Here is a 14,614-nt window from a genome sequence, read left to right as displayed (position 1 = left end):
TACCTAGCTCGTTCGCCATGGACAAAAACAGGTGGTAGTCACTTGGTGCAAGGTCCGGACTATACGGCGGATGCAAAAGAACCTCCCATCCGAGCTCCCGGAGCTTCTGGCACGTCACCAAAGAAGTGTGTGGCCTGGCGTTGTCTTGATGGAAGACAATGCGGCCTCTGTTTATCAAAGATGGCCTCTTCTTCATGAGTGCTACCTTCAAGCGGTCCAGTTGTTGGCAGTACAGGTCCGAATTGAGCGTTTGGCCATAGGGAAGCAGCTCATAATAGATTATTCCTTGACAATCCCACCAAACACACAGCAGAACCTTCCTGGCCGTTAATGAGGGCTTGGCCACCGTCTGAGTCCCTTCAACGGGCTTCGACCACGACCGTTTGCACTTCACGTTGTCGTAAGTGACCTACTACTGACCTACTTAAAATTTGCGTTTTCCCATCAACAGCCTTTTTCTGGCCATGGAAATGACAAGAATAAATATTTCAAAACGACGGGTAGAGCAAAATATCAAGGAATCCCGGAAAGTACTCTCCATGCATAGCATAAATCACAGGTCACGTTTCACTGCCGAATTAAAAGATCTAAAGTACATGTTCAAACAGAGCTCTTGCTTGTTTTTTTTTGGTAATTATTAATTGTATTTGTCCATTGCAGTTTACATGGTCTAGGGACCAAGGGACCAATATTCTTATATTTCTTCTTGAAGGTTGAGGTTTTTAACATAACAAATCCAAAGAACAGCGAGGTGTTTTTTTTCGTTTTTGAGTTATTAGTTATGAAAGTTAATTGATGGTCCGAAAAATCAATTTTCCCCTTTTTCCAGAAATGATAAATTCATAACTTTTGAACTACCGGACCGATCAACATCTCAAATTAAAGCCAATGAGTTAGTCTTCTTTGAAATAATATTACATTTACAGAAAAAAACAATCTCCTTTTTTTAATTATTGATTGTATTTGTTTCTTAGACAGCGTGTCGACTCAAAACTAAAAAAAAAACCTGATATTCCCTGATTTTCCAGTAATTTTTCAGAAATAAACCCAGATGTATACCAGCAATCAAATTTTCTACTAGTTCTGTACTTATAGTTTTTAAAACATTTTGTCAGCTTAAACGATGAAATTTTCGAAGGTCTATCGGATCAATTCCACGAGACTGCAAAACTTTCTTTTCTCCAACTTTCCTTGTTTTAAAGAATAAAATTTAAATTTTAAGATAAGAAGAATGAAAATTTCGAGATCGACATTTATATTGAACTTCAAAGTGAAACATAGCATCATAAACTTGTCGCATAGCACAACCGTTTCAGTGCCACAGGCGAAAGCTTCTCGAATCGTTTTCCAGCCAATTTTTGATCGGAATCAATGACGGAAACCAATAACATCCCTTCGCCGAAATTATAGGATTTGGCTGTCATAAAATGTTAACGAGTTTTTTGTATCCATCTATTATTGGTTGCACCATGTGAATTATTGTGGATTGCACCTAAATTCAAAAGCTTTTCTTCTCCATTTTGAAAGTCCAGCCTTCCCTTCTCCTCTTCATCACAAAATCTGACATTCAGATCTATTTGTAACCTCTTTGTAGACTTGTTCAAAGACTCGTCGAAACAAACGATAATGTATAGCTTGAAAATTGACTATGAAAAATGCCAAAAATCCATACGTTCGCTTCAGTTAACAGTTGGGAAGAAATGCCAGAAAAATTTATGACTCTAACGTAACTTTCTGCTTACGCATACATATCTGCCAATTGCCAGCAGAAACAGCGCGAATGTAGAAGCCTTCTGAAGGACTATCTTCACCTACTGACAAAACCAAACTACATACTGGAAACCCTACAGAGAGTCAAACTAGCCAAATACAATTTTTTTTGTATCATTGTCTTTCTGATTACTGCAGTAATCAAAATTATAATCGTCAGAATTGCATTTCTTCCAGATTGGTGACGAAATTCCCTGATATTCCCTGATTTTCCCTGACATTTTATGAATTCCCTGATATCCCCTGATTTACAAGGTTTTTCCAGGTAGTCGACACCCTGTTATAGTGCACATGGTCTTTGGACCAAAGGCGCTATATTTTTTATATTTTCTGTTGAGCGCTGAGTTTTTTTTAAACAACGTATCCAAAAATCAGCAAGGTGTTTTTTTTTTCATTTTTGAGTTATGATTTTTCCAAGATAAGACGTTTTGGGTTGCGGTAGCTTAATGGATAGAAAGTAGGAACATTGGAAATCCAATTTTGTCGATCATCTGAATAGGTCCAATAGTTAAAAATTTATGAATTTTTGAAAAAAAAGGCATTTTTAGATTATGTAAAAAACTGAGCTTTCAAGAAAAAAAATTGGGATTCGAGCTCGTGTTATTCAGATTATGAAGCAGTGACTATCTCGCACGGCTATTTAAAATGATTCTAAAGCATTTAAAATTCTTAAGTGTAATACGAAAGAGATGTAATTGGATACGTCATTCCTGGTTATCGAGTGTATTTTAGTGAAGATATCAGTAAATTCATATAAAAATGTCAAAGTAAGGTTCAGAACTACGCGTATTTTAAGCAATCAGATAATACGAAGTAAAAAAAATTCGTTCAAAATTTGACAATTCAAAGCTGCATTTCGGCCTGCTGATCTGGTAGAGATCAATTTCCCCGACTTAACCCATTAGTGCCCAGCTTATGAAATTTAATACGCAAAAATGTCCATTTTTGAAAAACTGTTTTGGATGAAACTAAAGTGTTAAGCGCATATTAAATGATACCACATGACAATTTAAGAGTGTTTTTTGTGTCAGTGTCATTTTATCTGTCATTTTTGTTGTTTTGTTGTGTATTGAAGCTTGCAAAGTTCGAGTTTCCCGCAAAAGTAGCAAAGTAAACATAACCTACACCTGGGCAGTAATGGGTTAATCGACTTACGACTTAATCTGTCGTGATGAATAAAAGCTGGGTTTTCGAATTTTATACGATTTTAGATATACGATATTATATAGGATTATGTTTCGATCCCACTTTATGTACGATTTAGAGTATGCAAGTTATACGATTTAATGTTTGCTGGATGGTCATGACTGTTTGGCCCATATCCGCAAATTGAGTCCGAAGTTTGCACTGATTCCAGTACGTAGATGTGGAGCATGATGGGGCATCTCTTTTGTGCAAAGGTCTGATATTCTATCCACTTCAAAGTCAGAAGAACCTATAAAGTTAAAGCCTAACAACGGAGCCTGATAAAGTCATTATCCATTCCAACATTTGATCAGATTAGCTTATCAGAATGTGGGATAAACGATGTTGTTTGATGTTTCAGATCCAGGACCAATCAGTCAAAATAGGAAATAAGAAGGTGATTAGTGGACATTCACCGCGATGCGGGATAAACTTTTGATCATTAGCAAAAAAGTTGAGTATTTCTGATGATTTTAACATCAGCGTATTTTTTACTAATGGGGCACCAATGCTACTTCGTGTATTGTTTCCAGAGCCGGTATGAAGCAATCGCAAAAGACAATGTTCTGTATGCTTGATATTGGGAAAGGAACGATGAACTTTGCGACTCATAAATGATGCTTTGATGAGTGACTAAAACACGAAAACGGGAGCCGGCGTGAAGCTTACCCACGCTTTGGTAGTCTGGCTTATTTTCTTTTTTATCGACGTATGTCATTCAGTGAGAGTAGTAAGATAAAAAGAAAAGGAAAAACGGTATACTCATAGTAGAGTAGCCATAATTGCTGAGCGCGCGCAGTGAAGCCTAGAGCAATATACCGGAAGAAATTGGGGGTCCGAAATTACTTTTCGCAAATTCGAACCACTTTCTCCCGACAATTCCCATCGTGCTGCTCTTTTTAAAAACACAAAAGCGAAAACTCGTCAAAAGTGCGATTGCAGATGTTTGTTCTTTACCAACAGCATCGTCATCACTCGTTTTTTCCTAACGGGTGCCCTCGGCTGATAGTTGCTGTAGTGGCAGTCCGTATCGTACGAAGAAGTTGACGCCGTGGTGCTAATCTCTGTGGTGCTCATCGTGATGCCTCGCGGATTCCTATTTTCACACTTTTCACTGTTTTTTCTTTCTACTTCTTTTCGGTGGCCAAATTACGCACGGGTGGTAATTTTTTTCCTCTTGACCACTAACACCCACTTGTGAAAACTGGCGTACTCTTAGTTGGGGCGAGGGATAAGTTTTCTTCCAATTAAACCACACTGCAGCACTGCAGGATCGATCACTTGGAGATCTACCGTTCACTACACTACGAGTTTGACGTACATTATTAACACCCCCGACGTGGATCGAATATCCGCTTTGCACCGGGAGTCAATTTCAAGGTTGGGAATAACAAGAATCCCTCAATATTGTTGAGGGAGATGTACGGATGATGGGTGAACAAGAAAAACGGATTGTGCTCAGCGCACACTTCGAAGGAAAACCAGCGTTTAAATCTGAATTGGAACGATCGGTAGCGCGAGTAGAAAATTCGCTGACAGCGTACGAGAGTAGCTCTATAACGGAATAGGAAAAATCTCCGCGAGAGCGGCCGAAATTTCCCTAGGTTCTTCTTGGGTACATTTTCAGAAAAAGAGAGCATTCAACCAGACGGTGGTAGAGATGTTTGAGTTTGACGCTTATTTTCGGTTTATTTTTCCCTCTCGAAATTATTTGGGTCCAATAATGCCGAGGACGCTATGTCGCTATGATGCAGTCCGCGTTATGTCGAAATTTTCTGCTTTTCTCGGCCGGTGGGAGTTTATGTCACACACGCATGACTTTGACATTGTCTGTCTCTGACAGATATGAGCGACGCAGCGTAAGGGTTGAGGTATGTCAGGAATGCTTCGCAACATAACGTGCGTGTTGCTGCTCGTTATTGAGGAGCGTTTTACACCAAAGTTATGTGGAAAGGTTGACAAATGGTTTGGGATTTTCAGATTCAGATATTCTATTCTGATTTGGATTAATGGGATTGATGGTTTTGATAGTAATTCATTCCGAATCTAACCAAGAATATATATTCGTATTAAAAATGCAAAATTGGCGTTTGGAATTCAGATTAAAATCCAAGATTCCAGACGTCATTCCAGATCAAGATTACAGGATCAATACTCACACTCATATAAAGATTCCTAAATGATTCAAATTTAGATTTGTTAATCAATTTCCACATTTACTATTTAGACTAAAATTTGCGTATTTTGGTTTACAGACTCAGAGTGCAGATCTTGACTCAGGTTCCAAATCTGATGTACAAGTAAAGAATCAGATTCTAGATCGAATTTCTATATTTTTAATCTTATTCAGATTCCAGATTCCATATTTGGCAGATTTTGAGGTGAAGATTTAAGGATAAGAATTATATCTTAAATACTGTTTCAGAACTGCCTGCGAATGATGGAACTCTATAGTAACATGTCCAAAAAAGAACCTGAAACTATTGAGAACCAGAGCAGAGGGTCCAAAACCTTCGATTTCATATTCAGATTCCAAAATCAGATTTCATATTCAATTTCTGGATCTAGATCCCTAAGGCGTTAAAACCAATATTAAGGTCTTCGATTTCGGATTTCAGACATGGATCCAAAATTTTAGATTCAGAAGCTCAGTAGAAAATCCTAATATTGATGTTAGATTCATAACTTCTTATCCATCTCCAGATAACTCCAGATTATACAATATTGCTTTTACATTTAGATTTCAGATTCAGTGTAAAGAACTGGATTTCAGATTTCAATCTAAAATGTCAGGTTAAGAATTCCGTATCAAGTTCTAGATTTCAGTATCGAGATGCAGGTCTTTGAATTCAGATAACTGTTCCGGGTTCTAGATATTGATTCCAGAGTCAACATTCAAATGCAGGTCCCAAGGTAAAATTTCAATTCAGATCTTTTCTTCAGATTCTATACTCACTTTCCACATTCGGATCTCAGAATCTGATTCCAGAACTATGAATTCGATTCGAAGTTTCAGACCTGAAGTCAGATTTCAGATTTAGATCTATGATTCAGATGCAAAATTGAGATAGAAGGTTTAGTTTTCTAATTTAGATTCTGGTTTCAAGCTGCAGATTCAGATTTCTGATCTAGGTATCGGATTCAGACTCAAGATACAGATCCAGATTTCAGAATTTTCAGATAACGGATTTAGACTTAGATTTAAATCTAGATTCTGGTTTCAGATTTCAGATTCAAAATTCAATATTTCGGACACAGATTCAGATTTCAAATCACAGAAATGAATTCAAGGTTCCAAATTCAGATCCATGACTTAGTTTTGAATTTAGGTTTCAGACTCAAAATTCAGATTCATATCTATGTTTCAGATCCAGAATCAGGTTTAAGATTCCTAACTCAGATACCGGATTCAGATATTGATTCAGTTCAAGATATTGATTCAATTTTCAGATTCCAGATTCTGATTACAGATTCGGATCCATGATTCAGATTCATGATTCTGATCCAGATTCAAGACTCAGGCTCCAGATTTAAATTCTATATTCTGGTCCCAGGTTTTGATTCCAGATTTTGGATTCTGGTTCCATACTCAAACATCACAATTCAGGCTCAAGGCTCATGTTCAGACTACGGATTCTATATTCCAATTTATAAACAGATTAGAACTTCTAACTCTGATTCCTGATCCAGACCCCAGATCTCCGTATTCTAGTATCAGTCAAACCTAACATGCCGGGGGAGTTTTTCGTCAAAGGAATTTTCTTCCGACTTGCACTGTGGTAACGCGTGTTCTAGAGCTTGTAACTCAGAATTCATTCAAGGCGTGTTATTCGGCATAGAAATCTCAACTAATTACTAATTAAAAATGACGCAAGTAATACTTGAGACGGCGAACTTCTTCTAGGAACGTTAGTGCCATTGAGGAAGAAGAAGAATACCTCATTCTTTTTCAAGGAATCTGATTCCGAATCTGAAATGTAAGTCGGTAACACGATATCGTTAATCTGAAGTGTAGATCTAAAATTGGAACAAAAACGATATTGAGGGAACGATCGGTTGAAGTTTGCACCGAAATACCTCAACTACCCTAATTGTCACCAGTTCAAGGTAATTGAAAAATACTGGCAATTATGAGGAGAATGTTGAAGGTGATTAGACTTGCGATTTCAATTTATATTTCAGATTCATAGTAAAGTATCAAATTTCAAAATTTATGATTCAGGTCTTAGATTTCAGATAGATTCCCAGACTCTGATCCTTGAATCAAATTTCAAACTCAGATCCCAGATTAAAATTTTAATCTCAGATAATTACTTCAGATTTCAGATATCCGATAACCGACTTACATTCCCGTTTTGAATTTCAGTACAAAGTTATAGAATAAAAGTTCTGGTCTCAGTTTCCAAATTTGCATTCCAGATTTCAAATTCTGACAGTGAAGTCAGATTATAGATCAGAAACAGATTCAGATTCAGAATTGAAAATTCCAGGTTCAGATTCCAGACTTAGATTCCGGTTCGGACTTTAGATTCCAGATTCGGCAGCATTCGGTTCTTAAGATTAAATTTTGGATTTGGGTTTCCAGCAATGAGTGCAGATTCAGATCCAAGGCCCAAGATTACGGAATTCGAGTCTGGTTTCCTCAAGCTTCAAATTCAGATTTCTGATTTTTGATTTTTGATTTCAGATTTCAGACTTCAGATTTCAGGTTCTAGATGTTTAGACTTCAGATTTCAAATTTCAGATTTCGGATTTCAGATTTTAGATTTTAGATTTTAGATTTCAGATTTTAGATTTTAGATTTCAGATTTTAGATTTTAGATTTTTTAGATTTTAGATTTTAGATTTTAGATTTTAGATTTCAGATTTTAGATTTTAGATTTTAGATTTTAGATTTCAGATTTCAGATTTTAGATTTTAGATTTTAGATTTTAGATTTTAGATTTTAGATTTTAGATTTTAGATTTTAGATTTTAGATTTTAGATTTTAGATTTTAGATTTTAGATTTTAGATTTTAGATTTTAGATTTTAGATTTTAGATTTTAGATTTTAGATTTTAGATTTTAGATTTTAGATTTTAGATTTTAGATTTTAGATTTTAGATTTTAGATTTTAGATTTTAGATTTTAGATTTTAGATTTTAGATTTTAGATTTTAGATTTTAGATTTTAGATTTTAGATTTTAGATTTTAGATTTTAGATTTTAGATTTTAGATTTTAGATTTTAGATTTTAGATTTTAGATTTTAGATTTTAGATTTTAGATTTTAGATTTTAGATTTTAGATTTTAGATTTTAGATTTTAGATTTTAGATTTTAGATTTTAGATTTTAGATTTTAGATTTTAGATTTTAGATTTTAGATTTTAGATTTTAGATTTTAGATTTTAGATTTTAGATTTTAGATTTTAGATTTTAGATTTTAGATTTTAGATTTTAGATTTTAGATTTTAGATTTCAAATCTCAGTCCTCAGGTTTCAGATTTTAGATTTTGAAACTTATGATATTAGGATGGGAAAGGATTTCAGTCTCAGATTATTGCGTATTCTAATCCCATATACCAGTCATAATTTCGGCATAAAATTCCATACACAGTTTCAAAACTCTCTGATCTGATTTTATAATCCAAATTCCAGATTTATATTCGTGTTCAGATTACAGATTCCATATTTGGATTTTAGGTTACATTCCAACACAGAAGGTGGCCGAAACTATACCTCAAATAAAAATTTTGGTGGGATAAATTTTCAAAATAATAAACCAAATAAGTGGTCGCTGCTCAATAATCTCAATGAAAATAAATGAAAAGTGCGATTTATTTACAAGACAAACTGCTGAAAATACAAAATCTGATCGTAGAAGATTAAAAATACCAAATATCAAATGCATTTTGATTATCGTTATCCGGCTAAAATAACAAAATTAAAAAATAAATAAATACATAAATAAAAAATATCTAGCTAGCGGCTTCGAAAGAGACTTCCGTTTGAATTCTGATGGCAAATTGCCAGTTTTTTTTAATGTGCTGGAGCGCGATCATGAAAGAATTTTCGAAGACGCTACGAATTGCATCCCTCCGTCGAAACGTGATCCAAAATATTTCTCTCGTCGAAATGACATCGTAACGCATGCTCGGTGAAATGAGAGCAGCCAAAATGCAATGCTCCACGCTACGGTCTTAGCCTCGGCTCTCTTGGTACAGCTGATTGAATATACACAGCATCTTCTGAATTCGGATGCCCAGCTGATGAGAGCGACACGACACGGACGAAATTTGTTCGTTCAGTTACTTATAATCGAGAGTGGGGCTATTAAAATTTCATCTCACGTACTACTGGGGTGCCTCCCCAGTGGGAGGAGAGTCGTTTGATGGGGAGTAATTAGAACTATGCTCGCAGAGGATTAATCGAGATAGAGAAAACAGTGCGTGTTATGCGTGTCTCGTGTTTTATTAAATGTCTATCTCCGTCTGTCGGTCAGAGATGCGCCAAGATTGTGTATGCTGCTAATGGAAGGATATATATTTCGTTCGAATGCTGATTGTAGTAATTAAGTCAAACGGAGAATCTACCACTATTCTACTCATGCATAAATAATATGTCGGCGGCTGTTAGGGGAAGCGGTATGCAAGACCGAAACACAGACAAGCAAAAATCAATACTCACACCATCGCCATTGTCATCATCACCATCGTCATCCTCACCAGTGCTTGCAGTTTGCTTATGGATCTTAATGGTAATAACGTCAATATCCTCGTAATCAAGATTTAGCATCTCACCGTCTGGTTCACTCCGCCACTCATCCTCCGGATCATAATCACCGCCGTGATTGCGACAGAAACGGCCTCCGTTGGGAAACTCTTTCGTGAAATCTAGGACAGTTTTGCTGGGATGGAGCCGCTGGAAGCCACGGGTGCAGGCCCGGCACAGACGAACATCTTCCACCTTTGACACCATCGTGGTGGTGCCGGAAGATACCAGCAGCTTAGGAATTTTCTGATGGAGCTTAGTGAAGCGAGTTTTAAGGTTATATTTAAGCAGTGAGGAAAGCTTTGAGGTCGCATTCTGTTCGGAGGCGCCTTTATTGCTGCAATCTGTGCCGAGCTCCGTCTGAGCGAAGCTTTCGCAGTCTGTCGCAGCATCATTCGTGGGGAGGCAATAATGGGATTCGTTTGGCTCACTAATTGCCGAATAGGTGTTGGAGTTGTGATGCTGCTGCAGGTCGGATTGCTGCTTGGCTGGCGAGCCCACATCCGGTTCAGATCCCTGGCGGTTATCGAAGAAAATGAATTTTATTGTCGTTAGCTGATTGGTATCTTTGTCGCTAATTAAATCCGCCTTCTCTTCCTGACCCGCCAGTGGCTGGCGGAGTGCCATGTTTAGGGACGAATCTTTCACTTTATTGGTGGAGTGCATTATCTCGCGGAAAGTGGACATGACCGTGTTCGAAAATGAGCTCCCTTTAGGCCCATCCTCTTCTTGAACGGTACTACCACACGTGGTGGTATCGTTCAGTTTGTTCTCATCTCCGTCATCAGCCAGCAGTTCGTCCTCGGAAAAAGTCTGGCTACGATTTTTGCTTCGCTTTTTTTTCTTCTTTTTCTTCCGCTCCTCCGTTTCCTTCGACGCCTCCGAGAAGCTGGACTCGTTTTTCATCAGTTTGAACTGATCGTTATCGTTTTTCTTGAGGTGGGATACTTTGTTGCGAAATCTTTCGGCAAAGCTATTAGTCGGTTCCTCCAGTTCATCCAGTTTGACGTCCCTATCCGTTTCCGAGCTGGAGCTTTTGATTTTAATTTTTCTCCTCAGCTTGTCCCGGAAGCTGGCTTTCTCGGAACCCTTCTGAACTTTGGGGGGCGTGATGAACGATTGCGATTCGTCCGGACTCGAGAGCACATTCGTATAGTCGTTCTGTTCCACCACCGCCGTCTTCATGAACAGCTTGTGATCGAGCTTCGAGTTCAACTCGTCGATACTGTCTAAATGAGCATCGATGGACGATTTCAGCGTCACCCGGGGCTCTTCGTACGTATCGTCCTGCAGCAAATTGTTCTTCGAATCGTTTATATCGTTCACGTACAGCTCATCCGATGTGGACTGGTCCTCTGGGGAGTTGAACGAGTTCAGTAGCATCAGTTCACTCGTCTCGCTTCCCTTCAGCCGTCGGTAGCTTCCGCTGGTGTCCTCACTATCCATCGGTTTGTGATTAGTAAAGCTATCGTCAAACCCAAACCCCCCGCCATTAGTAGAAGCACATTCGAACTCAGCAGTCTGCAGCAGGTTAGCCTCCATATCGACATAGGTATTAGTAGACACACGGTTTTGCTGCTCTTGGTTAGTAGTATCAACAACATCATCTTCAACAACAACACCACCATTCCCAGTCGTAACTAGTTTGGACACAGCACTCTCAACGCGCAACACATTTTCCTCACTCAGTGGCTCACAAAACTCATTTACCGTTGATGAACCCTGGCTGGGACCGTTCTGAGCGGTGCAGGTGGTACCGTTCTTCTGCAGGGTCGTCGTCAGCCGATGACCGGCTCGGGGAGTCGATGCGGGCGTCGTTGGCGTGTCTTTGATCGGGAGAAGTGAGCCGCCCACGATGGAGCTTGATTTCAGCCGGAATTGGTCCCTGATTAGCGACATCACGCCGCCAGCTGTGCTCTTGGAGGAAAAAAATGGGGTGGTGGATGTGTTGTGGGAATCCTCCTTTTTGTTTGTTTGTTTTTTTTTGTGTTTGATGGGGAGAATGAATTTGACATGGCATGGTGTTATTTTTCACGTAGCGAGAAGAAGAAATAGAGAAAAAATAAACTTTAACCATCACCAGATGAAACCCAGCACCGAATGGAAACTATTTGCGATTGATGAAAGCTTATATGTTTGTAAGGAGTTACTAAAACCGGGTACAGAACGGATATTACCGTTTGTGGAGCACCTGTGAGCGTTTCCTTTTTCACAAATGGGCAAATTCGATTTCGGTGAAACTTTTCGCAAACATTCGGTAAAGTGCGAATTCCGCACTTCCAATGAAATATTAGAAATTTCACTCGATCATTTTTGGTTTGGATGAAACTTTGCACAGGCTTATACAGATAACAGAATAGAGACGAATTTTATGTCAGTTCCATCTCAGATGGCAGTGAAACGTTGTGAGTGTAAACCCATTGGTCATTTGGTTCTTGGGCATTACAGTTGAACGTGGCATGAAAATGGGTAAATTTTGGTGTTTTGTATCATAATCCCAGCTCAAGCGACCAGCGTTTTGCTGAAATTTTAGAAAACACCCGAACTATTTACGAGAAACAACCTTAGAACTATTTGCTTTTCTTTAGGGAAAACGGCTGGTGTGGATAATGTTAAAGCTAGAGTTATTCAAGATTGTTTTCGTGTCATCGATCTTATTTTGTTGGGCCTTAGTAAGGTGAAGGTGGAAGCTAGCCACAAATGGCTGCCACAATGGCGCTCATTTCTTTCATCTCCCTCCCTCACCCCTCGCCCGAAAATCAATAATTTTGCGAAACAGTGTGAAGAAAATGACCGTTTTCACACACTTCCCTTCAAGTAATATCAACCAAACTCTAATCGATTACTCACAAGATATTAAATTTTCATCTGCTGTCGCACTGTATAGTGAAAAACGTCGGAAAACTCGAGCAAGTGCTCTGAAAGTTAAATTTTCATTTTTCAACCTTCTGCAATGGTTTTGTTTGTGTTGGTGAAAGCATTGTTATTTTTTCGATACTGTTGCCAGACAACATCATCGAAACAGCTATAAAAATCACTCAATAAAATGTTATTCCTGAGTCATAGCGTTTCATGTCATGAAAATCAATAGAATAAAATTGTGTTGATATCAATACAATTATTATTTTTACGTTTAATGGGTCTATAATATAAGTTTTAGGAACTTTAACATTGAGTAAGAAAATTGTATTCTAGAGCTCGGAACTTTGCCACGGCTGCCTATGCTTTCAAAAACAGTAAACGGAAAAATATTACATTCACTCATGTTACGCTCGCGTATAATCAGAATTTTACTTCATATGCAAATCCACCTTCTATATATATTTATATTTGCAATTGTTCATCGGAACATATCGTTCATACATTTTAGTTTAGTATTGAATTGTTATGTTTTTATTCAAATGTATTCAAAGACTCGTGTCAATGAAGCGCCACACAGTCTGATAAGTGAATTAATTTATTCACGTGTGCTTTTCTCTCCTTTCACAAACACTATTACCCCATTTTTACACGTGGGTTTACCTATACTACTACAATGACTAGCTTCCACCTTCACCTTAATACATCTTTACTAACTGGGCATTTGCCTGTGGTGTGGAAGGAATCTGTAATAGTTCTATCAAGCAACGTGTGGGACTGAACACGTGTAATGCTGTAGTAATGCTTATAAAAGACTTCATTTTTTGTTTGAACGTACGCGCTTACATGTGCATTGCATTTGTTCTGGAAACAGGCTGTGTCGGCATTGCTCATGATAGAGTCTTGCAAGTAAATGTATTCTTCCTCACGGCGCTCCTGTTTAAGTGCACTACACATATAACGTATTCATCAAACATTTTCTCATGGAAATCGTATGGTCATATTCACATCAACGGCAACTTCGACTTCGGCAAGATAATTCCAACAGAATAGTTGACGGAGCGGTGACGGTGACATTGTATGTGTATCGCGCTCTATCGTAGCCGTTTGCTCTCTATCTTCAGGTTCATGTCGTTCATTAATTGTAGGTACTGCTCACGATATCGTAGAATGACGTTTTCCTGGCCGCATAGAATCATCAAACGGTACACATGAAAATCTTCAAGCTCCCTCCACTCTCTTGTTCATTCACCCTCAACCAGATATCCTCAACTTTCAAGAAAATTATAAAAAAATACAAATAATACTTCAGTCATTCCATGCCAAACTGATATAGTGGTTCTCAGATTTTCGTCAAAAGTGGTAGTTTTGTTTTTTGTCGCAAATTATTAGACCTGTATTTTTTTTTCGTTAGGGTGACCATTTCCATTTTAGGGTTGTCCAAAAAATCCATTTTATCGCATTTTTGCCAAAAATTACTTTTTTCAAAAATTCACATTCGAACCACTGTGGACCAATTCAGATTTTCTACATGTTAAATTAAAGCCAATTAACTGGTCCTTTTTGGAAAAATAGTACAGTTGCAGAAAATTTGAATCATGTTTTCGTTAATATTGATTGTATTTGTTTTTTATAATTTTCATGGTCTCGGGACCAAAGGCGCTTTATTGTTAATATTTTTTCTGGAAAGCTGAGGATTTTTCACATAATCAGGGAGGCTTTTTTTTCGATTTTGAGTTATGATTTTTTAAAGTTAACCGATGGTTCGAAAAATCATTTTTTCCCATTTTTTCCACTACAATCATAAAATAACTTTTGATCTACTGGACCGATTTAGGTGATCGATATATCAAAATAAAGCCAATGAGCTAGTCTTGCTTGAATTTTAATCATATAATTATTGATCATATTTGTTTTTTATAGCTTACATCGCTTCGGGACCACGGGCGCCGTATCTTTTTAAATTTTTTTCCTGAAAGCTGTTTTTTTTTTACATAATATATCCGAATACCAGAGAGGTGTTATTTTTCGTTTTTAAGTTATGATTTTTC

At 37.6% G+C, this 14,614-nt stretch overlaps 1 protein-coding gene across 9 annotated transcripts in view; it reads right to left on the bottom strand.

The window, feature by feature from the left end:
* The window catches only part of LOC129761989 (tyrosine-protein kinase Fer), a 119,870-nt gene that overhangs the window by 12,720 nt on the left and 92,536 nt on the right, over positions 1-14,614 (bottom strand). For 5 of the 9 annotated variants that reach the window (XM_055759900.1, XM_055759899.1, XM_055759898.1 and 2 more), the window contains one exon: positions 9,621-11,666. The exons of 1 other annotated variant lie outside the window; for it this stretch is intronic. In XM_055759900.1, coding sequence (XP_055615875.1) covers positions 9,621-11,666 — 2,046 coding nt within the window. Of the gene's footprint in view, positions 1-3,624; positions 3,652-3,912; positions 5,151-9,620; positions 11,667-14,614 lie in introns of those variants that run through there. 3 more of the 9 variants (XM_055759906.1, XM_055759904.1, XM_055759907.1) reach the window with 3 other exon arrangements.

Source organism: Toxorhynchites rutilus, chromosome 1 (assembly GCF_029784135.1).
Source record: "Toxorhynchites rutilus septentrionalis strain SRP chromosome 1, ASM2978413v1, whole genome shotgun sequence".
In the NCBI taxonomy this organism is placed as follows: Eukaryota; Metazoa; Arthropoda; class Insecta; order Diptera; family Culicidae; genus Toxorhynchites; species Toxorhynchites rutilus.
The sequence above is the reverse complement of the archived record's forward strand: the minus strand, read 5'-3'. Positions and strand labels throughout refer to the sequence as shown.